This window comes from Pseudonaja textilis, chromosome 2 (genome assembly GCF_049901715.1).
Source record: "Pseudonaja textilis isolate UNSWEBS1 chromosome 2, rPseTex1.2, whole genome shotgun sequence".
In the NCBI taxonomy this organism is placed as follows: Eukaryota; Metazoa; Chordata; class Lepidosauria; order Squamata; family Elapidae; genus Pseudonaja; species Pseudonaja textilis.
In genome coordinates, this window is record NC_141991.1 from 121854001 (window position 1) to 121881053 (window position 27053).

The 27053-nt window shown below is 40.5% G+C and overlaps 1 protein-coding gene across 2 annotated transcripts; it reads left to right on the forward strand.

Moving 5' to 3' along the window:
- The first annotated feature begins 22288 nt into the window (after positions 1 to 22288).
- Positions 22289 to 26449, forward strand: DNAJC22 (DnaJ heat shock protein family (Hsp40) member C22). 2 transcript variants are annotated; one of them, XM_026711111.2, is made up of 3 exons: positions 22289 to 22442; positions 22973 to 23881; positions 25828 to 26449. In XM_026711111.2, the coding sequence occupies exons 2-3, from the start codon at positions 23060 to 23062 to the stop codon at positions 26005 to 26007; spliced, it is 1002 nt and encodes a 333-aa protein (XP_026566896.2). In that variant the 5' UTR covers positions 22289 to 22442; positions 22973 to 23059; the 3' UTR covers positions 26008 to 26449. The 2 variants fall into 2 exon arrangements, with proteins under 2 accessions (XP_026566896.2, XP_026566897.2); XM_026711112.2 differs by having other exon boundaries at positions 22304 to 22446.
- The last annotated feature ends 604 nt before the right edge of the window (positions 26450 to 27053 follow it).

The following is a 27053-nucleotide window of genomic DNA, read 5'->3' on the forward strand; positions in this document are numbered from 1 at the left end:
ATTTATTCAATTTATAATGGCTATGAAAAGTACTTACTTGTGCAAACAAAAGCAACTTGGATTCTCCTGTCTGTGTGGGGTACTTTGTGCTACTGATGAATGGATAGTGCAGAAAGAAGCTAGCACTGCAGGCTAAGAGTTCATTAAGTGAAATGCTATGTGGGGCACTGCAAAGGTGAAGTTTCTATGTATTCTGTCTCTTGTATAAATTAACCTCAACAAGCTCAATCCTTAATCATAATAATGAAAAATAAGCTGGCATGGAAAGTGAGAATAAATAGTAGGTCAAGCTTATGTCAAAAGTCTGAAAACTATAGTATGTGAGAAGTGATTCTTTAGTTGCTTTAAATCAAAGAAAGGAACCACAGGACTCAGCAAGTGTTTATGGAGGTGGATGGCAGAAATAAAAGGAAGCTTTTTTGTTCCTAGCCTCCAAATGATTGATGTGAACCATTGTTTTGATGTCAAGTCCTTAATCAGTAGAATGTGTTGATCTTTATTAAATTGCAATCAAGTAAGATTTCATTGCTACAATTCTAAAATATGTGTTTGGAGTTTAGAGTTATAATGATCCTGACCTTAACTAAATTCCAAGTATTTTTTCTTTGTAGCAAATCATTTCCCTGGCCAATTCTCTCTCTCTCTCTCTCTCTGTATGTATATATATATGTATATGTATGTGTGTGTGTGTGTGTGTGTGTATACATTCGGCTTTGTTCGGGTATTTTCCCACATCATTGTAGTTGTGCTTTTAAAGTTGTAGCAACGTTTTGGCAGAATCTCATCTGCCATCATCAGGCTTCTGTATTGTGTTTGTCTGTGAGTCAGACTGTTACAGTGGTTTCAGTTTTAAATTTGGGGCTAGCCTATTGCTGTGCCAGAATGGTTTTTTCTTCATCCTAATTGGTTGGGAGTCTTGGTCTGTGTTTATTGGTCTTGGAGGTTGCTGTGTTCTGCTAGATTGATGTTTCTAATATCTTCTGTCTGTTTTGTGGCTCTTTTTGTGTCTTGATTGGCTGGCAACATTGTGTTCCTTTATTGGAGGCCTTTAGTGCAGCTTGGCTCCGAGTAAATGGATGGCTATCATTTGTTAGGAAGCTAGGTTTCATCTGGGTGCCTGGTTGGGGTGTGTTTGAGCTGGAGGTATCGGGGGGGGGATCTGTTTATGCCCAGGTGTTTACCTGGCTAGTGGTGTGGAGATTTTTTTGTTTGTGAGTGCAGGCTTCCAAATGATTGACAGTCTGGTGGAATCATCTCTTCTATTCATGCTTTCAGGTCTTTTTTCAATCTCTATGGCTTCTCTGATAATTCTGTGGCTGGGGTTTTCTATAGTGGCTAGGGTTTTGGTGCCATTGAAGTTGATGCTATGACCTGTGGCTTTCATGTGTTGGACTAGTGAGGAAATGTGTTCCAGCTTTTTGACTGCATTTTTGTGTTCATCCAGGTGGGTACTTATTCTTCTATTAGTCTGTCCAATGTATGTGGCCGAGCATGATGCACAGGGGACTTCGTATATGCCTTGGTTTTCCAGGTCAATTTTATCTTTGGGGTTTCTAAGGATGGCTGCTATTTTTGTCTGTTTTGAAGGCAGTCTTGATGTGATGTTTGTGTAGCATCTTACTGATTTTATCTGTAGTACCTCTTATGTAGGGCAGCACAGCTGTTCCATAGGTCTGTTCATCTTCTAGGTCTCCATTATGTCTCAGTGTGTTTTTGTGGATCAAGCTGGTGATTTTGCTTTTGTGGAAGCCGTTGGCTGTCAGTACTTTAGTCAGGGTGCATAGTTCAGTCTTTATGTGTGTCTTGTCTGCCAGGTGTTTGGTTCTAGCAATTAGTGTTTTAGCCACAGAGTTTATAAACATAATGATTATGACCACGAACGCAAAGCCCAACAGCAGGATCACAGCTCACCAGCTCAAATCCCCCAACTACTTAGACTAACCTGAGCACAACCAAGCCCCCATCTGAACAGAACACACCCCCAGCCAATCAGAACACAGCCAACCCCCCAACCAATCAGAACACAGCCAACCAACCAATGAGAACACACCCTCAGCCAATCAGAACACAGCCAAGCCCCCACCCAATCAAGTCATACCCCCACTAGCAGTTAAAAGGAAGAAGCAGCTGCAAGCTCACATTACTCCGAGAAGCACAAAGCCGAAGACACAAGCCTGAAGATGATGAATGAGACTTAATCGAAATGGTGCCTAGATACTTCCAATTTTACTGTGGGAGAAAACCCAAATAACCAAAGATCCACATACAAATACCTGCGAAAACCTCAGAAAACATGTGTGTGTGTGTGTGTGTGTGTGTGTGTATGTATGTGTGTGTGTGTGTGTGTGTGTGTGTGTCTGCCCTACCACATACATTGGACAAACTAACAGAAGAATAAGTGCACGCATTGAAGAACATAAGAACTCAATCAAAAAAGAAGAAACGACCTCTTCCCTGGTCCAACACCTCAAAGCCACAGGACATGAAATTGATTTTAAAAATACCAGAACCATCGCCAAAACCGAACACTTCAACAGCAGAATAATCAGAGAAGCCATAGAGATAGAAAAACGCCCACACAGCATGAACAAACGAGATGACACCTCCCGCCTTCCAGCCATTTGGAAACCCGCCCTCATGAACAGACGAGTACCTAACATGAAGAAGGACACCAGACCCACACCCATGAGAGCCACACAAGATGCCACCACCACACTTCCATGTAGAAAACAGACTCACACCCACTCAGAAGATGAGACACGACCATGGACCAGAAGCTGCACTGCAGCTGCATCACTACCCACTTCAAACCCCTCCGAGCCATACATGAAGCAAACCGACACCCACTATGAAGATGCAGCACGACCACGAACTCGAAGCCAAACAGCAAGATCACAGCTCACCAGCTCAAATCCCCCAGCAACTAAGACTAACCTGAGCACAACCAAGCCCCCACCTGAACAGAACACGCCTCCAACCAATCAGAACACGGCTAACCCCCAACCAATCAGAACACAGCCAAACCCCTACCAATGAGAACACACCCCACCCAATCAGAACACAGCCAAGCCCCCACCCAATCAAGTCCCACCCCACTGGCAGTTAAAAGGAGGAAGCAGCTGCAATCTCCATTACTCTGAGAAGCACAGAGCCGGAGACAGAAGCCTGAAGATGATGAATGAGACTTCATCGAAACGTTGCCTAGATACTTGAATCTTACGCGGGAGAAAACCGAACAACCAAAGATCCATATATATATATATATATATATATATATATATATATATATATATATATATATATATTTATTTTCATTCTTAAGTTTTTATGGTACTTACATGTATGGCATTCAGCTTTGTTTGGGTATTTTCCCACGTCATTGTAGTTGTGCTTTTAAAGTTGTAGCAACGTTTCGGCAGAATCTCATCTGCCATCATCATATCCCCCATAAAGGAGGAATGCCTCTTGGGGTTCATTGGAGAAATGTTTATTGGGATTGAGTTCATAGATCCAAATTTGCCTTGATTTTAGCCAGAAACCTCAATGTAGGCAATCCTGATGATTTTAGCTCTATGAGATAGACCAGATCTGCTTCTACAAGAATTATATTTTCCCACCTCTTTCAGGCCAGCATATGCTTCTGCATCTGTTATTATCTTAACACTTTCTGGATGGTTTATCCAAGGTCATCTCCATGGCTCCATGCAATGATGAATCCTTTCCTTTCCCACCTTAATGCAAAAACAAAACAAAACCCTCAGACAAACTATTTCAATCTGGCCCTCAGCATTCTAAAGACAAATGCATCATTTCAGGAGGCTGCAAGTTAATACTTTTGTGTATTAAACATTACTTACAAATTTTAAAGGGCTTAGCCTCTTAAGATTAGAAGCAGAATGCACTTTCTGGGCCCAAAAGAGCATTCCTATCTTTGATTATATAATTGATACCTAACACACTTCTTCTTGGCAGTTATTATCTTGAAATAGTTTTCCATTCTGACTGTGATTCCTTTCTACCGTCTGGGGCATTTGATCTCGCAATGATTTAGTTCAGAATATGCAGGTACGTGTACTGGTAGTTTTCAGCTTAAGACCACAATTGAGCCCAACATTTCCATTGCTAAGCAAGACAGTTGTTAAGTGAATTTTGCCCCATTTCACGTTTCTTGCAACAGCTGTTAAGTGAATCACTGCAGTTCTTAAGATAGTAACATGATTAAGTCAATCTACCTTCCCCATTGACTTCGCTTGTCAGAAGTTGCAAAAGGGGATCACATGACCCCAGGACACTGCAACCGTCATAAATACATGTCAGTTGCCAAGTGCCCAAATTCTGATCATGTGACCACAGGGGTGCTATAATGGTCATAAGTGTGAAAAACAGTCATAAGTCACATCTTTCAGTGTCATTGTAACTTTGAACATCACTAAACAAATGGTTGTAAGTCGAGTACTACTTGTACATAATTCCCAATCAAATGGTCTAATGTGATTGCGTAGTAGTCACTTAGTTTCTAATCTTATCTGAACCCCTATTACTTAATTTACTTAAGCCCATCAAGCTGCTAAAATGCATTCATAAAGCATTAAATGCCTTTCACCAATTGCAGAAGCATGTATAAGATCAAGTTACTGCCCTCCCCATTTGGCTAAAAAAATTGCAATGGACCCCTGCAGTATTTATTAATTTACTAACTTATTAATTCACATTTCTATGTGTCAGATTACTCTCTACAGAGACCTTCTGGATTGACAAGTCTGGATAGCATACAGAATTAAAAACAAGATCTAAGACAGAGAACAGAATAGAAACAGAAATTGGCACGTCTTCTACTACAACAGTAGTAACTTCTACTAAAAATCTGTAAATCCCTCCTAGAGGAGGCCCACATCCCACCTTAGATGAAATCTGGTGTAAAAGCAAGTCATATTTAAAGAATAACAGGATTAGGGCCATTTGTATCTGGAGGAGCCTCTAACTCAGTGCTGTCAAACTCCCAGCCCGTGGGCTTGATACATTATGCGCTGGCCACACCCACGCCCGGTTTAGCGAAGGGGGAAAAAATCCTAATAGATCACATGATGACGATGTGACGATGTGAGTTTGACACCCCTGCTCTAGATCATCTTCACTGACTTGTTGGCAGCTTTTGGGTTGATCCTTCATAGGAGATTCTGACAGAAATTACCTGAAATTAGCTTCTGTCAGTTGCCATTTATTGCAGCTACATTTTATGCTACATGAGGATATCTCAGTCCTTATTACCCTGTGCACAAGCAAATACCTTTGCATCTGTTTATTCAACATTAAAGAAATTGTGTAAGGTTCTTTCAGTGGAAATTTCCACTCCTTCCTTCATTGAAGTACAGTTTAATCTCCTTTTTGTCTATATTTATGGCACTGCTATTCTCTAACTCAAGCTGGGCTTCATTGCAGCCTCTGGGCATTAACTGAATTCTGCCTTACTGAGAGACAGGGTAAATAAATGAAGTGGGCAAAGGCATTTAGGCATTTACTTTGAGTCCTCTTCTTCTTGGCAGTACCATATTTGTGAAGCCACAGTCTAGGCTCAAAAGGCTACTTAAACAAGGATCAAATTTGCTAGCTGCAATGGGAATACTTTAGTTCCTGCTACTATCCATCTTGCTTCTTGTTGCACTATGACTCATATACAGTTATTATGGCAATTCACAGTTCATTCAAGGTTAAGAGATTGGAACAATCAAAGCATGTGAACCAAACAGTCTCAGACATTTGCCTGAAAGATTAGCTTTTAAATAAGAGCGCATAGAAAAATAGCACCAAATCAGTCCAAGGTTCAAAGAGTAAGGGTCCGGGTTGTCAGCCAGTCTAGGGAACAAAATTTCAAGATTTTTTTTACACAAACAGGATTCATATGCCCCATAAGAGCTAGACATCAGACATTGTTTCCAACAAAAAGAATATAGCACAGGGCTACTTTTTAAATCAGGCTGCAGCCAACTATCACAAATCAAGGAATTTATTCCCTTGCCTGGCAAGGGGCCTTATCAGTGGTCAGATTAAATGTTTTTTACTACCGGTTCCGTGGGCGTGGCTTTTTTTTTCTTTTTGCAGCACCGCCTCCTCTCCATTTTTTGGAGCTTCTGCTTCGGGCAAACCTTGTGGGGGGGTGTTTTTGCTCCCAGAAGGCTTCCTTGGGGCTCAGGAAGGCAAAAAACTGAGCCTGGGGGGCAGCTCCCCCCCCCCACACACTTGGTTTTGGGGCCTCCCTGGGGCCCAGGAAGGCAAAAAATGGCAAGGGGTCTGGAGGGGTTTTCTTTTTGCCTTTCTGGGCCTCAGGGAAGCTTCCTGGGCAAAGCAGTAATTAAGCAAAGGGAATCCTGTTACAGCTGATCATAGGAACAGCTGATTGTCAGGAGGGGGAAAAAAGAAATACCTTAAGGAGTGACTGGGCAGGCTAGCATCAGATGGGTGGGGCAAGTGAGCGAGCAGCGTCTGGGTGACCAGATCGAGGGCGTGGCCAGCCAGAAGTTACTACCGGTTCGGCAACCCACGCCAAATCCTTGCTACCAGTTCAGTTGAACTGGTGTGAACCAGCTGAATAGCACCACTGAGCCTTATAGAATGTCTCTGCTCTCCTCTCTATCCACTAGGCCTCATCCTTACCTGATTGCCCTAGCTGTCCAGTAGATGCCTGTTTTTGATCAGCCTCATGTGATTCTGGGCTCAATGACTTATTCAGACTGATATTCTGAGGTTTGTCTTCTTCAGATTCAAAATTTGAATCCTGAGCCTGGATCATGACCTTATCAAAATCTAATACTTGGCACTGAAGTTATCTGCAGGTTTTTCAAAAGAAAATCTGCAGAAATTTTTGTTATTTATTACATTTCTACACTGCCCATCTCATCTAAGTGACTCTGGATGGTTTACAACAGGGGTGTCAAATTCATGTCATCACGGTGTCATCACATGACGTATCAGGACTTCCCCCCCTTTGCTAAACAGGGCAGGAGCAGGGCCAGTATGTGACGCATCTGGCCCGCAGGCCGCAAGTTTGAACACCCCTGGTTTACAACATCATTTTGTACATAGCATGTAGTAAACATGCTCAATCATTATTGTCAATAGGTTTGAGGCTTGATCTTTAATAAATAAAAACATCAATACAATAAACACATTAATAGAACAGATCAACTAAGAAAGTAAAGTTAGATTTTTGAATTATAAGGTATCATCCCATGGGAAGTGGGTGTTAAATGGAGAAGCACCTACTAACTAGATGAGTTCAAACATAATTGATCTACAGTACTTTTGACTTGAAAGATGCTCAAATTGTTATTGGAGTGTTTTGGAGTGTTTTTAAAAAACATGTGACCTAAACATTCACATGAATCTATATACATCCTGCATAAAACAATGATAATTTAATAGCTAGGTATACTTGGAAAATTATTTGGAAGAAGTACTTTAGAACTTATGCAGGAGCAGTACTTCATTTAAGTAGCTTGACCTTTTCTCAAGCTTCTGGAATAGCTTGTTATTTTAATTTTTTTTAAAAAGCAGTGGTCTTAGAATTTTTTAAAATAAGAATTTAAATTAACTATATAAAACACCTTTTTTTACCCCCTTGTCTCTCTACCTCTATTTCTCTCTTCTGTATTCCCCCTTTCTGTTGCTTTCCAGTATTATACTTATTTTTCGAATTATTTTTCTTTTCTTTGGTTGTTTTTTTAAGTCTTAAATTCTCCATTCTCTTTCCCCCCTTTCCTTTTTCTTCCCCACATAAAATTGCTTGTTCATTAAAGATGGCTTCTTCTTTGTCCCAGTCTTCTTGTAAAAAGGGGTAAAAAGGGGAGAGAGAAGAAGAGAGGGAAAAAGGAAAGGAAAAGAAAAGAAGTTACAAAGGACTGGAGCAAGATATAGAGAAACAGGACCTATTTGGAGATAATGGGTGAAAAATCTAACTGAAAAAGGGATTCTGTAAAGGTACATAAGATTGTATTGTTATATTAGTAATAGAAATAACTTTAGAAAATTGGAAACAACGTATGATTAAAATGAGGGATAAAATAGTTAGTGTAATTTAGTGAAGTGTTTGTGAATAAAATAAGTGAAATAAAATAAATGAGAAAATTGAACTAGGAAGGAACGGGAACATTTTAATTAGTTAATGTTTTATAAAATATAAGTGAAGCGGGGGCATTAACTATGGAAAGCTTATAATTGTTCCCATAGAAGTATGATATTTAATGAATATTAATGATAGAATTGAATTGGAATGGAATGTTGTTTTAATTATATACATTTATAATTTTTTTTAAGAATACAGTGTGTATTTTAAGAATGTACCAAGCAGAATTCGAATGGAAGTTATGTATTATATTGAATGTTACAACTTTAGGGAAAAGATATAAAGGCGTCATACTCCTATCAGTAACTACAGGAGAAATTTTGTTTAATGAGAAAAGATAATAGATAATTGAAACAGGACAGACAAAAAATATAAATACAATGATTTGAATTGAGATAATTAAAATAAAATTGAGAAAATTTAAAGAGGGGAGCAGCTATGCAAAAAAACCCTTGGGTGTTCTGGGTTAAGGTATAGTAATTGTGGCCCCTGTGTGTGGTTGCTGGTAGCTGGATTCATCATTGGTTCCTTTTGTTTCTTCTTTTATATTTATGGTATTCTGTTTTTATTCTATTCATTTTAATTATAGCCGGGGTTAGTTGGAGTTGGGTAGTATCTCCATTGAATGAATTAAATTGAATTAAATTTAAATATGCTGGAGCTATAATAAATTTGAAGGAACTTTAGAACATATGCTCTGAAACTGTCTACTGGTTGTTCCTTTTGGGGCAGCAGGTCGTTGGGAAAAAATTACAGCTGAAAGATATCTATGTAATGCTGAAGTATATTCCAAACATATGTGCTTTGGACTTCATCTGTTTCTGAAGAGCTCCAGCTATATTGTTTTTGGACAGTTGCAGAAAAGGTGATTGTGTATGCTTGGAAGGATGTGCATGCTCTGGACTCTAAAGGTTGGCTTAATGAAACCTGTCAACACTCAGCCTTTGAACTGGCTCTTTATTGGCAGAGGGGCCAGATCGGATTATATGATTTCAAATGGTCTAGATTTAATTCATTGTTTATAGTGGTTTATTCAATTCCTACTTTAGTGGTTCATATGGTTATTTTTTTTTCTATTGCCAAAATCTCTATTGGGATATTCTATGGCATCATTATAGGGGTTTTTGTTTCACATTTTTCCTTCTTTTTTCTTTTTGAATTATTTAGTGTTTTTTTTAAAGCATGTCACTATTTTAAACACATAGTTTAGAATGAAAAAGATTAATTTCTCCTTGTTGTTGCTCATATTGTTGATGAAGCTCAAGAAAAATTATGCTTAAACATGGCTTCCTTCGGGTTGATGATATAAAGAAAGGGGACAGGCGGGCAGAAAAACCAGGCCATTTTGCTTGATGTGCCCTGCACATCCTAAATTAGGACTGTGGCAGGAGGCAGAATAGAGGCTGTAGAAGCAGGCTAGGGATTGGTTGCAGAGGCAATAAGTTTTATACCTGTTTGTTTTCTACCACTTTAAGGATGGTAAGATTTGTGTATTCAGCTGGAGAGGGCCATCTTGACCTCACTACCATCTTCAGAGCTGTCTGCTTGAGAGTCACTTCATTCCCACCCCCCGCCTCCGCTTCTTGCCTGGGGGATACCTGTCTCCTGCCAGCACCCAAATGCCAGCTCCTTTGCTTCTATAACTATTTGCATTCAAACAAATGTGATTAAAGGTTTAAATAGTCTTATCTACCGGAGGGGAAAGTTTTGGGAAGGGCTGTTAACTCCTTGTTGGGCTGGGCATCAGTAACCTTTGCACATAGCACTATTAAGTCTGATTCATCAACTGGGACAGGTGACAGCCCAGATCAACAGATTTGAAAGAGCTGGATTTAGTAAGTGGGAGTGAGAACTGCAGAGACCCTCTCCAGTCTATCTTTAGAATGGTAGATACTGTCCATGGAGCATTTTAAGCTCTTGGACAGGGAAATATAGCAATTACCTTACTGTATCTCATTCTATTCATGTTCTAGATCGGGGTGTCAAACTCAAGACCCATGGACCGGATCTGGCCCACAGGGTGCTAAGATCTGGCCCATGGGTCTGCCCTGGAAACAGTGAAGGACCAGCCCGCGGTATCTCTGTCAGCAAAGATGGAGCTCAGGAGGGCTGCAGGCAGCGCTCTCGAGCTCCATTTTTGCTGTCAGAGAATTGCAGGAGGCCGTCGCAGGTGAAAAATGGAGCTGGGGAGCCTGTTCTCACTGGCAGAGTGCTCAGGCCACCACAGGCACCACCGACACGAGTGACGTTGAGCTGGCCATGCTCCCCTGGCCCTCCCAAGGTCAAACACAACCCTAATGCGGCTCTCAATGAAATCGAGTTTGACACCCTTGTTTTAGATGATATGCATATAGTATCTATATCTACTTGACATTTATAGTATGTTGTATGTATATAGATCGTACCTGCCTATATTTAATTACTTTTTGCTTATTTATAAATACACTATTCAGCCTTCTAAGTATGCTTCATGGACCCATGTGGACAAACACTGGTTTGGCTTTTATGCCCGTGTCTTTGTACATTGCCTTTTCATGAATGTTTAATTGGCACTAAACAACAATTTTATTCTATTTAAAGATTTGTACGGCCAGCCAACTCGCAAAAGTGTGACTGGGGGCAGCGTGCAAACCATAAAACAAATCATAATGTCCAACAGAAAAATCCCCAGCAGCAAATCACACAATTGGGGCATCACCTCATATACGTGAACTGCCAGGATGAATCCACCTAACCTTGTGGCCCCGATACCTGGGGGAACATCCAAGTCTTCAAAGCCTTCTTGAAGGCTAACAGGGTCAGGACCAGTCAAATCTCTTGTTCTCACTCTGAGAATGAATAGACGGTAAGGCTCTATGTATTGTTGCATGTTTATATGCTGCATGTTAATATTTAGGGATCTGGGTGTATTTGCAGTCCTTTGGCTGTATTTTAAGAATAATGGCAGGCAGTGTGCACTTAGTAATAATATTTAGGCATAAGGCACCTTATTAAAACTTTATTGCTAAAAAGGCTCATTACAGGATATATCTATATCCCATTGAGTAACCTTGCAGAAGCTCGCAGTATGAAATTTAAACATAAAGGACAAAGGCAACCTTTCAAGCAACACTCCCCTCTTCTACTCCCAAGTCCTCCCCACTCCAAACCAGACTGACAGCCGGATCACCTGCCTGGGTACCTGTCAGGAATCTGTCTCCTGGTTGTGGAAAAGCAGCATCGTATTTCATGACAACGCACAAACAGGGAGCTGGAAGGAAAGGTTCCCATCTGCCCCAGTGGAGCGTCTGTATTGAAATGTGAGGCTGAGATGGAAGCACACTAAGCCAGGCATCCTTATCTAATTGCTTTAAGAGGACAAGGGGTGCCTGTGCTCGCCTTACTCAGATGACAAGAAGATGGGCAGGAGTTGAGCATGATAATTCGAGGCATCAAGATAGGGAGTTCATTCTGAGCAAGGCAGGGCCCCACCAAATTGGGGCTGCCTGCCCTTCGCAAATGTTGACGTCTCATCATCCTCTCTCTCCTAATCCAGCCCCCAGCAGAAAAAGGCAAATCTGACACTTTAACGCCAGATCTTTTACTGAATCGATCAGAGTTGGAAGAGAAACCCCGCTCCCCTCCTTCAACAATTGATCTTATCAAACTAGCAGGGCAGGAAATCTTTAGTGGAGGTTAAAAAAAAAAAATCCACTGCATTGGGGTGTGACTTCATATGTGTTTGTATTTTCAAAATGACTGGTTGGGATGAGGATTGGGGGCGAGGGGGGGTGGGGGCAGCAATGTCCCAGCTGTATCCATGACCTGGCCTCTCTGAGGCTGGAGCCCTGAAACTGAGCAATGCCGAAGATTAGCATTGCGAGCCTTTAGAAAAGCTTTGAGCTGCAGACCAAGAACCAGGCAGGGTATTGCAGTGCTCAAATCCCCTCCTCTCCTCTCTCTGAGCGAAAGCCTGATTTTTGAAGAGCTTTCATAGACTGTCTGCGCTTGGCTGGGTTCCACCCTTGGCTGCTTCCACAGGATCCCCCATGGGACAGCGCGGCTTGAAGCCAACCAAGGATTTGTGCTTTGTGCCGGACTGCTCTTGCTTCAGGTCCCCCTGGGACTTCCTGTCTGGAAAGAGACAGGTACGAATTGGAGCAGAGAAGCTGAGCCTCCATGCTAGGCGATAGTTGCGATAGTTGCGGGGATGGTGGGTTTGGAGAGGTGGGGAAGACAGACAGGAAGACTCCACTCCTCTATAGATTCTGTTCTAGTTTCTTACAAAGCCCCCTAGTCCTTTTCTTATGGATACGTTTTCTTTGGATTTCTGATTATATTCTTGTGATGAAAACCACCTTTCACTTAGGCTAAAAAGAGCAGAGATTTGGCTCGCTTTAAAAGTGAAGATGTGGAGTGGGCTTTTGACACAATATGCCTCATTTTGTCAGTTATATTAAGCAGTTAATTAAATGGCTGGGTGAGGAAATTTTGCCCAAACTCACAAAAATGTTGCATGGTTTTACAGCCAAAGTAAATCCTGGAAAGACACATTTAAGTTCATTTAAGAGCCCCAGAATATCTTGTGGTAGTACTACCCCATATAAAATGTCTGTACTGAAATATCTTCTGGGTTACACTCAGCGGGTTTATCTTGGCTCATGTTGAACACAGCTCTACAGGGGCAGATGGTTATTATTTGAAAGGGAGAGCACTAAGATATCTCAAGGCTATAGACTGGAAAGTAAAAAAAATGGCAAAAGTATGGCAGTTTGCTTCTATACTGCCAAAAACCAACATTAAGATATCCATGGACATGCCAGTTTCTGTTTCTGACTCAAGGAAGACTTAGTTTTTAAAAAACTTTAGAGCCATTCAGTGCTTTTTTCATGTGGTAGAATGATGTTCTCCTGGTTGCCGAAAGATCATTGAACTACAATTCATTGTATCTTTAGCTAGTGTGACTAATATGAAGGATGATGGGAAGACAATAAGTTTCCCATCCCTCATGGAGGCAATTGAACTGATCTTCCGTTCTCCAGGGGACGTGGCAGTCAAGCAGTTAAGACACTGGACTTGCCAACCACAATTTTGGCAGTTTGAGACCCAGAATTTTGGCAGTTTGGGGCAGTTTGAGACCATATGATGGAGTGAGCTCCCATTCCTGCCCCAGTTCTTGCCAAGCCAGCAGCTCAAAAGCATACAAATGCAAGTAGATAAATAGGTACCACCTTAGTGGGAAGCTAACAAAGTTCCATGTTCCTTCAGCATATAGTCATGCTGGCCACGTGACCACAGAAGCATCTTCAGACTAGCATCCTCAACTACGAAACAGATAAGCTCCCAGCCCTTAGAGTTGGACATAACTAGATAGGGGAAACTTTCACCTTTTAAAAAATCATTTCTCCTAAGTTGTTCTAAATAAGTTCTTAAATTGTGAAGAACTTAGTAGTTCTAAGCAGTTCTAAATGATGACCTGTTTGTGAGGATGGGCTTCAGACAGTCCTTTCTATCCCTCAGCAAGAAAAGCCCGTGGAACTATTATGTCTTTTTCATTATCGAATGTCACACCAAATGTCTAAGAATGGACAGCTTGACTGGAGCTGCAGTTAAGAGCTAGATTACAACAATCTATTGTTAAGAGAAATAAATCTCACTTTGTTCTGTGGGATTTACTCACTAACAAAAGAATTTATAAAATTCTGGCTGTTCAAAGGGAGCATTTATATTTTTAGGCTGAATTGTGGGAATGCTTATGGCCAATTGCTGGGTGGTTATTCCCCCCACCACCACCCAATTCAAATATATGAGTTTGATCATCCCCAAAGGTATTGTTTCTTCCTGAAGCTTGTAAATGGAGAACTTTACAACAAAAAGGACAGGACTGATCTCAGCATTCCCTTACACAAGGCCCTAGTCTTTCAAATTGCATTCAAAAAAACGTATCCTTGATTCTTTGCCTTAACAGAAAGCAGAATGCAGGGTTATCGTACGATGTTTGACAATATAACAAATAATTGCACAATTTCATGCCATCCCAGCTGCCTTTTTAAGCCTCGTCTTAATCTTTGGCCTATTCTTCCTTTCCCGAGTTATGGACAGAATTCAGATAGCCTGCTTTATTGCCCTCTTCTTAAACTTCACATCCCTAATGAGGGAGTTTTCAATGCATGAAGAGGCCAGGCCTGCATATGACCTGGAGGCCTCAGATCCAGATGACCTGTAAACAGATGATGACCACAAACATCTGAGTCAATCACAAGAGGAGCACCTGCTAATCACTGAGGCTGATGCAAAGCCATGCTGCATCCCCATCTCTTATGGGGATACAATGGCAACAAGAGGCACCACTTTTTCATTAAAATTCATCAGCCTGTTAAATATTTAACACTCTTCCCTAATCTGTCCAACTCCTTTGTTCCCACAAAGGAGCTCATCAGCTCTCTTTCACCATCATCTTTTAACCTGCTAGTTTTTGGTTAACTTCCATATTGGGAATAAGATATGCAATTCTTCCCTACCCCTTCAATCTAATCAGTTAAAATCTATTCCTTTCCCAGATGACCATTTCCCCAATTTTCAGTGACCTCATTGTGTCTCTGCCTTCCCATTGCTTTTCTAATGGAGATCCAACACTGATGATTCTTGCCAGCAGAGTGGAATTGGGATTTTGAAAGATGTTCACAAGTAGTATAGTTTTGGTTCCTAGTCCTGTTGCTCAAAGTGCATGGGTTGAGAGGAGGTTTTTCTCACCTGTCACTGTTAGGCCACTGAATACAACTATCCAGTCATGTGGTAGAATATACAAATGTTGCAAAATAAAAATAAAAATCCTGGACTTAAAAGGACTGGGTATTTATTTATTTATGCACTTGATTTCTATTTCTACCGCCCATCTCAATCAATGACTCTCGGTGGCTTACAATTCCGTTTGGACAAAAGGGGCTATGGCCCCTTTACGATCTGTGGATTTCAATTCCAGCTGGCTCAGGAATTCTGGGTGTTGAGGTCCACAGGTCCTAAAGGGGCCATAGTTGCCCATCTCTGTCCCAAATGAAGAGTAAGTACACTTTACCCTGTACTAAACAAGAAAGGAGCTGGAGTTTGCTCTAGGTAGACTTTATTAGGCAAAGCGAAGCAGCTGCTTTAGTTATTTTTCACATTTTTAAACAGCCCATCTCCCTTAGAGGGGAATTAGTTTAGGTAGCAAATGCTGAGATGATATATACAAATGAAGCTGTATGCCTTAAGTGTCTTCCTGTGCCCCCCATCAGAACAGAGATCTATTTTATTGCTTTTGTTTACTTTCACCTATATAACCCACTTTCCTCTTAAAACACAAAATGGTACCCATGGTATACGTAAGTCAGTTATTTATGACAAGCATGTTGTGAGATACAGTGAGATGACAGATTACTGGACGTGGTCAGACAGTTAGCTCAGTGGCTGGGTGGCCACTTGAACTTGGATCTGCCAAGATACCATAAACCCTACGAGTAGTCCTCATCTTACAACCATTCATTTAGTGATCATTTGAAGTCACAGTGGCACTGAAAAAAGTGACTTATGACCATTTCCCCCCCGATCACATGATCAAAATTCAGACACTTGGCAACTGATGGTTGCAGTGTCCTGGGGTCATGTGATCACCTTTGGTGACTTTCTGACAAGCAAAGTCAATGGGGAAGCCAGATTCACTTAGCAATCATGTTATTAACTTAACAACTACAATTATTCATTTAACAACTGGGGACAGTTTGTAAAATGGGGCAAAGCTCACTGAACAACAACTGTCTTGCTTAACAGAAATGCTGGGCTCAATGGTAGTCATAAGTAGAGGGCTACCTATATACCACCCTGTTGCTAATGCCAAAATAAAATTCAGCTACCAGTCACTTGCCAGAGGTGAGGGCACACAACATTATGTCCTCTGCACAAAATATCAAATTTATTAATGCTTTTTTTAAATATTTTATTCAGAAAATTAAAATACAAATATCCAGAAGAAAAGAAAAGAAAAGAAATTAGGAAAACAAAACAAAATTAGACAAAAACATTAAAAGAATAACCAACAAAAACATGTATTATGCCCCCTTTTTATACAACGACTAAAAAACTTTAAAATGTGCTACGCCTGGTTCCAATTTTTTTTAAAAAAAGCTTAATTCCCTATTTTCTCAGTACATAAGAATGAAGTGGAGATTATTTAGAAAACAATTCAGATCAAGATGCAGCGGGTTAAAACTGATTCAAATTATTTTGAGATTTGTATTATCCAGGGGTCCAGTTTGATATGAAACAGTAGCAGCAATTGTAGCCAATTCCAGATCAAAATCTGCACCTTTGAGCAGAAGGAGGACCAATTTCTGTTTATATCTGCTAATCTTTGGCAAACTAAAAACCAGTTTACTGTCTCATGCTTCAGAGCACACCAGTAATTCCTTACCTTTGGGGTAATAACATGGATAGCTGTTTTCTTTTTTTCTTTTTCTTTTTTTAATGAAATATTAAAGTCTCCCAATACATTTCCAAAGTTGATGCAAAATTCTCGCAATTTGTGTAGGTCAGGAAGCAGGTGGCTGAGTCAACAACATAGAAGGAGATTGGGTTGATTAATTATGAATTAGGACAAATTGGCGGCCTGCTATCAGTAATCTATGTAAATAAGGATGATAATACTATGAGTGCTTGTGCAAATAGAAACTTGCTAAGGAGCAATGGGCAGACTCGGCTCCCCGTGGTGGTTTCAGGGGAGAAGGCTTTGTGCTGCTATTAATTTTTATGGGGTGACAGAATGAAATTTACATGGACAATGAGATGCCTATCACATGGGCCACCTTGTTAAAACTACGCTTGGTCAATGGAAGGAGAGGAAGAACAAACAGCAGAAGGTAGAAGATGGATACACTGAATTCTAGGAAGATCGTTCCCCCCACCTATATGTCCACCCAAGCATAAGCTTGGCTCCATTCAGAGGTGGTATTCAGCAGGTTCTGACCAGTTCTGGAGAACTGGTAGTGGAAATTTTGAGTAGTTCGGAGAACCGTCAAATACCACCTCTGACTGGAGATTTTACAGTATCCTTCCCCTGCCACGCCCACCAAGCCACGCCCACTGAACCTGTAGTAAAAAAAAAATTGAATCCCACCACTGGCTCAGTTGCATCTTGCTTTCTAATCTTTTTTTGTACATAGTGCTCGGTGGTGGGATTCAAATTTTTTTACTACAGGCTCAGTGGGTGTGGCTTGGTGGGCGTGGCAGGGGAAGGATACTGTAAAATCTCCAGTCTGAGGTGGTATTTGCCGGTATTTTGAACTATTCAAAATTTCCGCTACCGGTTCTCCAGAACTGGTCGGAACCTGCTGAATACCACCTCTGGTAGTGCTGTGGGTGGAAAAGTAAAGACGTCTTAAATTCAAATACCCAATCTGTAACTTTATAAGAATTGGAGCTAATAGAGTTACAATGAATGGCATTGTACGAGAAGTAACTGAAGAGGCAGCTTGAAAAATCAAGTTCATCAACAGATGTGGCCCTTACCAACAGCAAGAATGGTTTTTGAATGAGACTTGTATTTCATTAAAACACAAGCATGCACATGGATACAAAACTAAATTTTTTTTTTATCCAAGTCACAAAAAATAGGAGAGAATCATCATGATACATGAAAGGAAACAAACAACGTTTGTTCTGTGACCAAGGTGGTAAGCGTTGTGGTACACAATTAGGTTCATCCATTTCTAGTGAGTAACTCTACTTCAAAAAGTCCTAATTACGAACGCAAAGCAGTTTCCAGCAAGATAGCATCATGGCTAAGGTCAGGAATTGGAAAGCCCCAAACTCATCTCCCCATTTGACTGTGGAATTCACTGCTGGATGACCTTGAATTATTCTTCCCCTATTTCATGGGTGTCAAACTCACCACGTCACGTTGCTGTCACATGGCATATCACGGAGTTTTTTCCCCTTCGTGGAGCCGGGATGGGCATGGCCTGCACGTGATGCATCAGCCCCACAGGCCGCCAGTTTGACACCCCTGCCCCAAATCGGCTTGACCAGCTTGCTGTTATGAAAATATAACGAGGAGACAGTCCCTTTTTCAGTGACTTGAACTCAGAAATGAAATGCGTGAGATAATAAATTTGCTCATGCATGCGGTTAGTTGAGACATGCTGCTGTTATTTTGGTTGTAAAAGGTTAAAGCCACTGTACCTCCGGCAACTTAAATTGTACTTGAATCGCACGATATCTCAAAAAAAATTAAGCTGCCCCCAACTCCCCACTGTATCCTTCCGGAAAGAAGAAACCCTGCACAAAGAGTTAAGCAAGGGAGCAGCTTTCATTGCGATGTTGCTACTGCCACCTGGTGTCTTGTTTTGTTTTTAGGACAGCAGGAGTTTTATTGGGTGGAATTGAAGCAAAGCAAAAATATACAGTAGGATCCTTCAGTATGATGTTTTATTCCATTGTTGGAAGAAATATCCTTCTGGGTTCAGTTCCAAGTGGGGAAAAAGACACTGGAAACATGGAGGCTGTTTGGAAGGTTTAATATCAGGACCACATGGCCTGGAGCTGCAGAGTGAAAAGGAAGAGATGAAGAAAAAAGGACTGAGGTGCTGAGAGTGCCTGGGTTTTATATCCTCTGTTGGGATTTGAATTTGAGTTTGTATTCTAATTGGTTGTCAGACACCCATGAGGGGCAACTCTGTAGGCTGTCCTGAGTTCCAGGCTTGGTTGAGCCTTGCTGGATGATGATGTAATGAAAGGGCTTTGGTCAATTCCTAATATGGCTCTATCTGAAGAAGGTAGATCTTTGTTATGTAGAATAGACTGGCCCAGGCCTTAATGGCCCACCCATTAACAAAGGTGGGGGTGAGTTTCTACTTCTGAGGTGAGTTTCTGCTTCTGAGTTTCTACTCTTTTTAGAGGAAATATTCTGCCTTTTTAATATTTCCTAGGCTATTTCAATTTTCTAGGACAAACAGACCACAACTAGGCTCCAGATTAGCAAGCAGCACTTCTGATTTGAATGTACAGGTAGTCCTCAATTTATAACCGTACATTTAGCGACCATTCAAAGTTATAATGGCACTGAACAAAGTGACTTATGACCAGTTTTCACACTTACGACCATTGTAGCATCCCCATGGTCACATGATCAAAATCCGGCCATTTGGCAACTGGCATGTATTTGTGACAGTTGCGGTGTCCCGGGGTTATACGATCACAATTTGTGACCTTCCCAGCCAGCTTCTGACAAGCAAAGTCAATGTGGAAGCCAGATTCGCTTAACAAAGGCATGATTCGCTTAACAACTGCAGTGATTCGCTTAACAACTGTGGCAAAAAGGCCATAAAATAAGGCAAAACTCACTTAACTGTCTTGCTTAGCAATGGAAATTTTAGGCTCAAGTGTGGCTGTAAGTCGAGGACTACCTGTATTGAATGCTCCACCAAGATGGAGCTAAAGTGGTTGGGGCTTAGCTCTGGGACATTACTTCTGGGTGAAATCTGTGGAGCTCTAGTAAGAAACAAGAGCACTGTTGTATTACATCAAAGGTTCTTTGGCTTGGACATCCTGTTTCTCCCTTTATGGCTAAGTAGCATTAGGTTGTGATGCTGGTCTCTACTGATGGAGGCTGCATATATATGTCTGAGCTGTTTGGGTCAGGTCCCGAGGCTTAAGGAAGGGAATAGGGAATCTTTTTTTGTTGTTTGAAGTTTTTGTTTCTTCAAAGCTTTCCAAATGGGGTACAGAAACATGGCAGTCATGGTGAGGCTAGAGTTGGCAACACACGCATGCACATCCTACACATTACGCAACCACAAGCATACAATCTTCAGAGCAGGGCAGCAGATTCCAATAAAACTGTCCATCTTTCTCAATGCCCCACAAGTGTTGTTAGGCCGAAAGGAAGGACTTGCAGGCTGGTTCCAACCCTATCTTGTACAAATTGTGGGGATTCAACACATTTGCTTTCATCCAAGACCCCAAATACATGCCGGTTCCTGCAGTTGTTCTGCCTAGAGATTGGGTGCTTTAATTCTCCTGCTTGTACACTACCATTCCTTTGGTAAATGTAGTCTCTCAATAATTTCTTTAGAACAGGTGACTTGTTCAATCAAAGTTTGGCATGTTTTCTGTCCAGGGCTCCAGCCTTCTATGTGAGCCTTGTGGCATGCATAAACAAAACCGAACTGCTATTAGAACTTGTTCCTGCTCTCTCTGGACAAGTTGACAGGATTTTCTTCAGTTGCTGCTATAAAAACTACACACTGATCTTAGATGCTGTAAATGTGGAACAAAAAACAAGAATGATTGATTACCTGAAAAAAATGAAAGCCAGATTTCAGAGTTTGTATAAAACTAAGCAAACTCATCTTTTCCACATTTTTTTCTTTAAACTTTTCTTCTTTCTAGGGGAAATTCTTGTTTTTCAGACTTGCAAGGTTCTGTCAATATTCTATTTGCTATGCAGATGAACATTTAATTATTAATAGTAAACAGCATATTTACTTTTAGCTCAATGAAAACCTTAGTTTTATTTATGAGTTGTGGGGAGTTATCATATAAGTGAATCTTATTTCAGGGTTCAAGTTATCTCAAACTTTGATTTGGGCAACCTTTGTGCCAAGAAGTTATATATGGACAGGAATTAAGTAGCTAATCATGAGTCCTGGTGTAGTATTAATTGCCCCTAGTTCTTCTGTGGTAGGGATTAAGTTGAAAAGAAGTTGAAAGGTTATTTAAATACTCGTCCTTTACTCCTCATGTTAATTTCCATCCTTAGTTTCTTTGCTTTTTTTAACAATACAATTGTTCTTAATTAATGTTTGTGTCAATACACTAGATTTCACCATCTGTTGTAAATCTTTCAGCTATAGATTTATTCCTGTTATTAGCGGGGGTTAAGGATCTAGCCTAAATTCTTTTTATTGTCAATTGCTGGAGGTTTGTGGTCAAACAAGGCAACTCGGTAATGATGAGTTTAGGCAGATATTGTTGGTTGACCAAATTAATCGTCATGAGGCGAGTGGTCACATGGGGGACTCTGGGGGACTTCCCATTCACTTGAAATAACAAGCAATGTTTCAGCAAACAGAGGCGCTCACCTTGGTCAAAGAGAAATCTCCAAAATCATATCAGGGGTGTTCCCTTTATTAGATTAAGTCAAGTCATACAAACTTTTCATCAGATAAAGAGCCTGTTTGGTCTAGTAGTTAAGACACCAGGCTAGAAAGTGGGAGATTGTGACTTCAGGTCCTGCTTTAGCCATGAAAGCTGTCTGGCTGACCTCGGGCCAGTCACTGTCTCTCTGCCCAACCCATTTCACAGGGTTGTTGTTGTGAGGAAAATAGGAGAAAGAAGGAACATTAGATATGTTTGCTACCTTGAGTTTTTTTGTAAAAAAATAATCAAGGCAGGATATAAACAAATAAACAAACCAGGTGGTGGGGACTTATGACCAGGGGCCCCATGTGATCTCCAAGCTCCACTTTAGCTTCCACAGCAGGTGTGTCCAACCCTGGACAGCTAGCCCCACAATAAATAAAAATAAAGGATTTTTATCTATATTCATTAACTATAGTATATATTATATGCAGCCCAAGACAATTCCTCCTTATTCAGAGCAATCCAGGCAAGCCAAAAGTTTGGACACGCCTGCTCTATGGTAACCTCAGACTCAAATCACAAGATCGCTCATTTTTATTGGTATAATGTTTCATGTTGGAAGTATATATACTTGAATTACTATTTTTATTTTTATTTTGTTAGATCTATATCACACTTTTCCTTCAAGAAAAGACAGCTTATGTTGGGCGCTTCCTTCCTTTTATCCCTGTTAGAGCAATACTTGTGAGAGAGGAGTGACACACCCAAAACCACTCAGTCGCCACCTATGGCTGAGGATCAGCTTGAATCTGGATCTCCCCGGGTCTCAGATTAATACCTTTAACTGCTACATCACATTGGATAAATTAAAAAAATCACACATATAACCTATCTCCTTCTTAATTTGAGTGATATAAATGAACTCTGAAAAGCGTAGGTAGGTGATAATTTTGACCAGGCTCCGGTGCTTAAATCTCCACCCTGATCTGATAAAGATTCTCTGCAGAGCCATCTCTCTCTCTCTGATGTTATCTGTAACACAGAGTGTGCTCTGCTGCCCTTTGACCGTTCCTCCTCCTTTCCTGACATTCGTCCTATGTGTGCAGTGCTCTGCTGTACCTCCTGCCCCAGAAGGGAGACAAAGTCTGTTAGTCATGTGACGTCAAAGGCTTCCTGAGGCATTAGAATTGCCTGCATTTTCCTGATGTTCCTTCCGACAATGAGCTGAAAGGTAGGTGAGTATGAATCTGGAAAGTGGTTCACAGAGATCTGCTTTTGATCAAATCAAACATTTGCACCCTCTCATCCCGAAACCATCTAGTTTTACTGGAAAGATCTTCAGGGTGCTTAGCAGGAGTCTTTCCTAGTCCTCCTTTAAACATGCTTTTGCTTGAGAAAGAACTTTTCCTTGAGAGGCAGATACTCTGCCACTAAAATATTTGGTGGGATTCAATAAATGAAAGTTTGTGGAGGCTATATGGAAGCAATGTTCTGATTAGAAAATGATTGATCTTTTAGATGATAAATTGTAAGAAAGTACCAATGGTTCCCTGTGTTAGTTGCCAGGAAAATCAAGCTGGCGCTAGGTGCGCAGTATCATAATGCAGACGCCTAGACCTGGAGAAAAAAGGCAGGCAGTCACTACCAGGGAGGGCGTGGCTCAACAACAGGAAGAAATCATGACTTACAGTCCAGACACTTGACTAACCTTGCGCTGCAGATAACTGCTATATTTTACTGTTTTTTTCTCTCTCCCCACAGAACTATTATTTGGCATCCAGGGAGGATGGAGTATAGAAAACAACATTGCCTGCAGTGATATGTCTGGTGGTGCTATGGCCAAATGAGATGGCCAAACATCTTGTGGTGGCTATTGCTCTCTGGGCTGTGGGGGGCCCTGCTGGGCTTCACCATCTCTACCTGGGCCGAGATAACCATGCCTTACTCTGGATGCTGACTCTGGGCGGATTTGGCATTGGGTGGCTTTGGGAGCTGTGGCTGCTCCCTGGTTGGGTCGCGGAGGCAAATGGTGCCCCAGACTTGCCCAACAGTCAACCCCCACCTTTGAACCCTCTGCGTTTTCTTGGCCAAGCTTTAGTAGGCATCTATTTTGGGGTAGTGGCTTTGATTGGTCTCTCTACTCTGCCAGGTTTTTACCTTCTGGCCCTCCCTCTGGCTGTGGGTCTTGGAGTTCATTTGGTGTCTGAAGTGGGCAATCAAGCCTCCAATCTTCAAGCAACCTTAATGGCTGCCTTCATAACTGCCCCAATCTTCTACGGCCACTCTCTGGGGATCTTGCCCATTACTCTCACCACTAGTGTGACAGCCCAGAACTACCGATGCTATAAAACCAGCAATCGCACCAAGAAGAAGCTTAGCCTCCGACTTTACCGACTAGGCCTGGCCTATCTGGCATTCACAACGCCGCTGGCCTACTCTGCCTTCAGCAACACAGCAGCCACTGCCAACTACATAGCCAGCATGATTGGAGCAGCCCTGGATTATGTCAGCGTGTTTCCATCATTGAGTGGAATATTGGAATCAGTGCTGCTTCTCCCCTACCGTGCCGGGAAGATGTTGGGTTTAAGTGGTGGCTATTTCCAGGAATGGGAGGACATTTTTAAATTTGTGCAGTCTTTCCAGAATGAAAAACGTCAGATGGCGTATCAGGTACAGTGGACTTTTATAATTTATCAGCTTTTGGAAACAGTTAAGTTTCAAGTTTCCTATAACTTATCCAACAGGATCAGGGTTGTCCTCAACTCTGAGGGAAGAATGTTCCAGAGGACAGGGGCTACAACAGAGAAAGTACGTGCTCTGGTCCCCGCCAGTTGACATTCCCAACATCATTTACTACCTGTGCAGCTGCATTTTGCACCAGCTGTAGCTTCTAAATGCATTTCAAGGACAGTCCCATGCAGAGTGCATTGTAGTGATCCGATGTTATATAATCAAATATAGGAAATGAGACTCTGCATGTCATGACACTAAACCTTTCCTTATGTTCTGGACTAGCACAGGATCATCTGCAGGAAGGATTTTTAAAAAGTCAAGCTAATGGTCATTACCACACAATAGAAGTCCTGTCCCCTTTGTATATGCATCACAGTGTTTAAAAGCTTGCACATTTGTGACCACCCTCTTGAGTGTTTTGCCCTTCCCACAGTTGTCCTTGATTCAGATTGTCATATTTTTGTCTATCTGTGTGTGTGCCTTCAAGTCAAGTTTGATTCCTGGCGACTACGTGGCTGGTCCCTGCAGTTTTCTAGACAAGATCTTTCAGAAGTGGTTTGCCATTGCTTTCTTCCTAGGGCTGAGCGAAAAGGACTGGCTCAAGATCACTGAACTAGCTTTGTATCTAAGGCAAGACTAAAACTCACAGCCTCCCAGTTTCTAGCTGATGCCTTAACCAGTACATCAAACTGGCTTTTGTGCTCAGGCAGACTAAAATATTCCCTTCAAGCCTTGCATATCAAACAATTTGCCTTCCATGTATTAAACAACTGCATTTTGTATTAATAGTAAAATGGCATTAAAGGAAGCTCATATAACAGTACTCTACAGTGTACAAGATAAAATAACAACAAAATGTAAGTCATGTTAAATCTAATTATATAAAAAGAAACAGTATGTGAAAAAATCTTGTTCAATTTGATAATAAAACCTTCTATTTTAACAGTATTTAAAAGTAGACAAGCAACTAAATAGACACATCAGAAGACCCTAACCAATAATTTTACACTTACATTCATTTACTAATTTTAAATGCTACTTGTGAAAAGAATTAAGATTATCTCAAACCAGAATTCTTTGGTTATAAGGAAAACAGTTCAAAGGGCAAAGAAATTAACAATGTGATAAGTTATCTATCACACATATTTGCTCCATTATTGACTATTTCTTCCCTTTACAGCATATTTCCCTAATGTCTTAAAATTAAAGTTCCCAGAATTCTTAGTATAGCCCTTGGTTACAATTCTGCAGTCTTAGACTTAACACAAGAAAACAATATTGATTTTAGTGGAGTTTACTGAGATTATTTGAAATTTTACAGCAGAAAATGCCATCTTTAAAGGCTGGAAATTGTATATTATTATCATCTTGCTGGCTGACAGTTTAACCCAAAATGTATGACCAGAGATAATAACAAGGCTCTTCAGGCTTGATGTCTTTGGGTATAGAAAGAAAAGACAACTGTATTTTGCGGAATTGTAAGAAAGTACCTTTACGCTTAGCTTTCCAAAGCTCTGCAAAATTATGTGCTCTACTATTAGTTCAAACTACAAAAATCATCCTTCATTGGATTTTATAGATTTTCCAGTAAGTTGTAACAGCAAGTGCAAGACAATTATTCTTTGTTTTCTCCACCTCCACTCCATCACTGACAAACGACTAGTTTATTTCTTTCTTAGATATTATCCTGACTTTATTACTTTATAAGCAACTTAGGACAACATGCTCCTTCATCCTTTTTCTCCTTTTCCCACAACAACCTTGTCAGGTGGGTTGGGCTGAGACAGTGACTGATCCAAAGTCACTCATCCAACTAATTAACAATTTGATAATTAGAATATTAGTGAACTCACAACTGATACTCATCTCTCCTCTTCTTCTAGATCTTAGGTATCCCTAATGATGCCACTCCAGAAGAAATCACCAAAAGCTACCGGGAGCTGGTCAAAATTTGGCATCCTGATCATAATCGACATCAAGTAGCAGAAGCTGAAAGACGTTTTATTGAAGTACAAGCTGCCTACGAATTCCTCATGCAGGCAAAGAAGCCAAAATTTGCATGATTGCATTTTAGACAGCACAGAAATCTTATTACCATCAAACAGCTAGGGATTAAACCATTTTTATTAAAGCAATGGCTCTCAAAATAACATGGACCAAATTATACATGTTATCTTTCTATGTACTTTAAATTTGTTAGTAGGTGAAGATTACAAACACAACTGTTTTATGATCCTTTATTAAATGTTTGTTTTAGTTCCAGGATATTTTGGACAAATTGGGGAGTGGGACTTCTTATTGGACTGCATTTTCACTAGGCCTGTTTTCTGTGAGATACTGCCAGTCTCTTTACAAGTTGCCAATAAAAAGGGAACGTGCCATCATATAATAATGAGATGTACTTCATCTTTCTAACATCAGGGAAAATAAAACAAGAATTGCAGAGTTATCTTGTAGGGGAGATGGGCAGGATAGAGATTTAATAAATAAGTAAAAATGTTCCAATTTTCTTTGTATTTTATTGTTGGTTTATATTTCTGATTAATTTCAATTATAGCCATTTGTTATTATGACACTGCTTTAAGCCACCTTACACTGTAGACATGCATTTCTTAAATTATAAAAATCAAGAAAGGAGTTAGCTCAAGGTAGCAGTTTACGGTTAGTATACAACCTCATGCTATGCATCCATCCATTATTACATCATGTTTCCTTAAACTTGTTACATTCTCTCTAAATTACTAAATTAATACTCCTTTCCATATCTCTTGTAAAAGTTTTAATTGTCCCAATATTATTTTTGATAGAACAAGAACATTAAATCTTATTATAAGGGTTTCTTTTTCCCCACAATAACATTTAATTATGCTCAATATGAGTAAACAGCAAACTTTGTCATTAGTTTTATTATGACATAGCATTTGAAAGAGGACTTTCCCTTTACACTGCAGTTTGTGTTACTAATTTTTCTTGAGTGCTTGGATGGCTGTAGTTGGCAAACATATACCTATATTTTTTTATTTATTATACTTTATTATCTTTTACTGGAAACACAGTATGAATTATTGGTTTGAAATGCTTACATGTTCATCGAAGCCCAGCAGGTGAC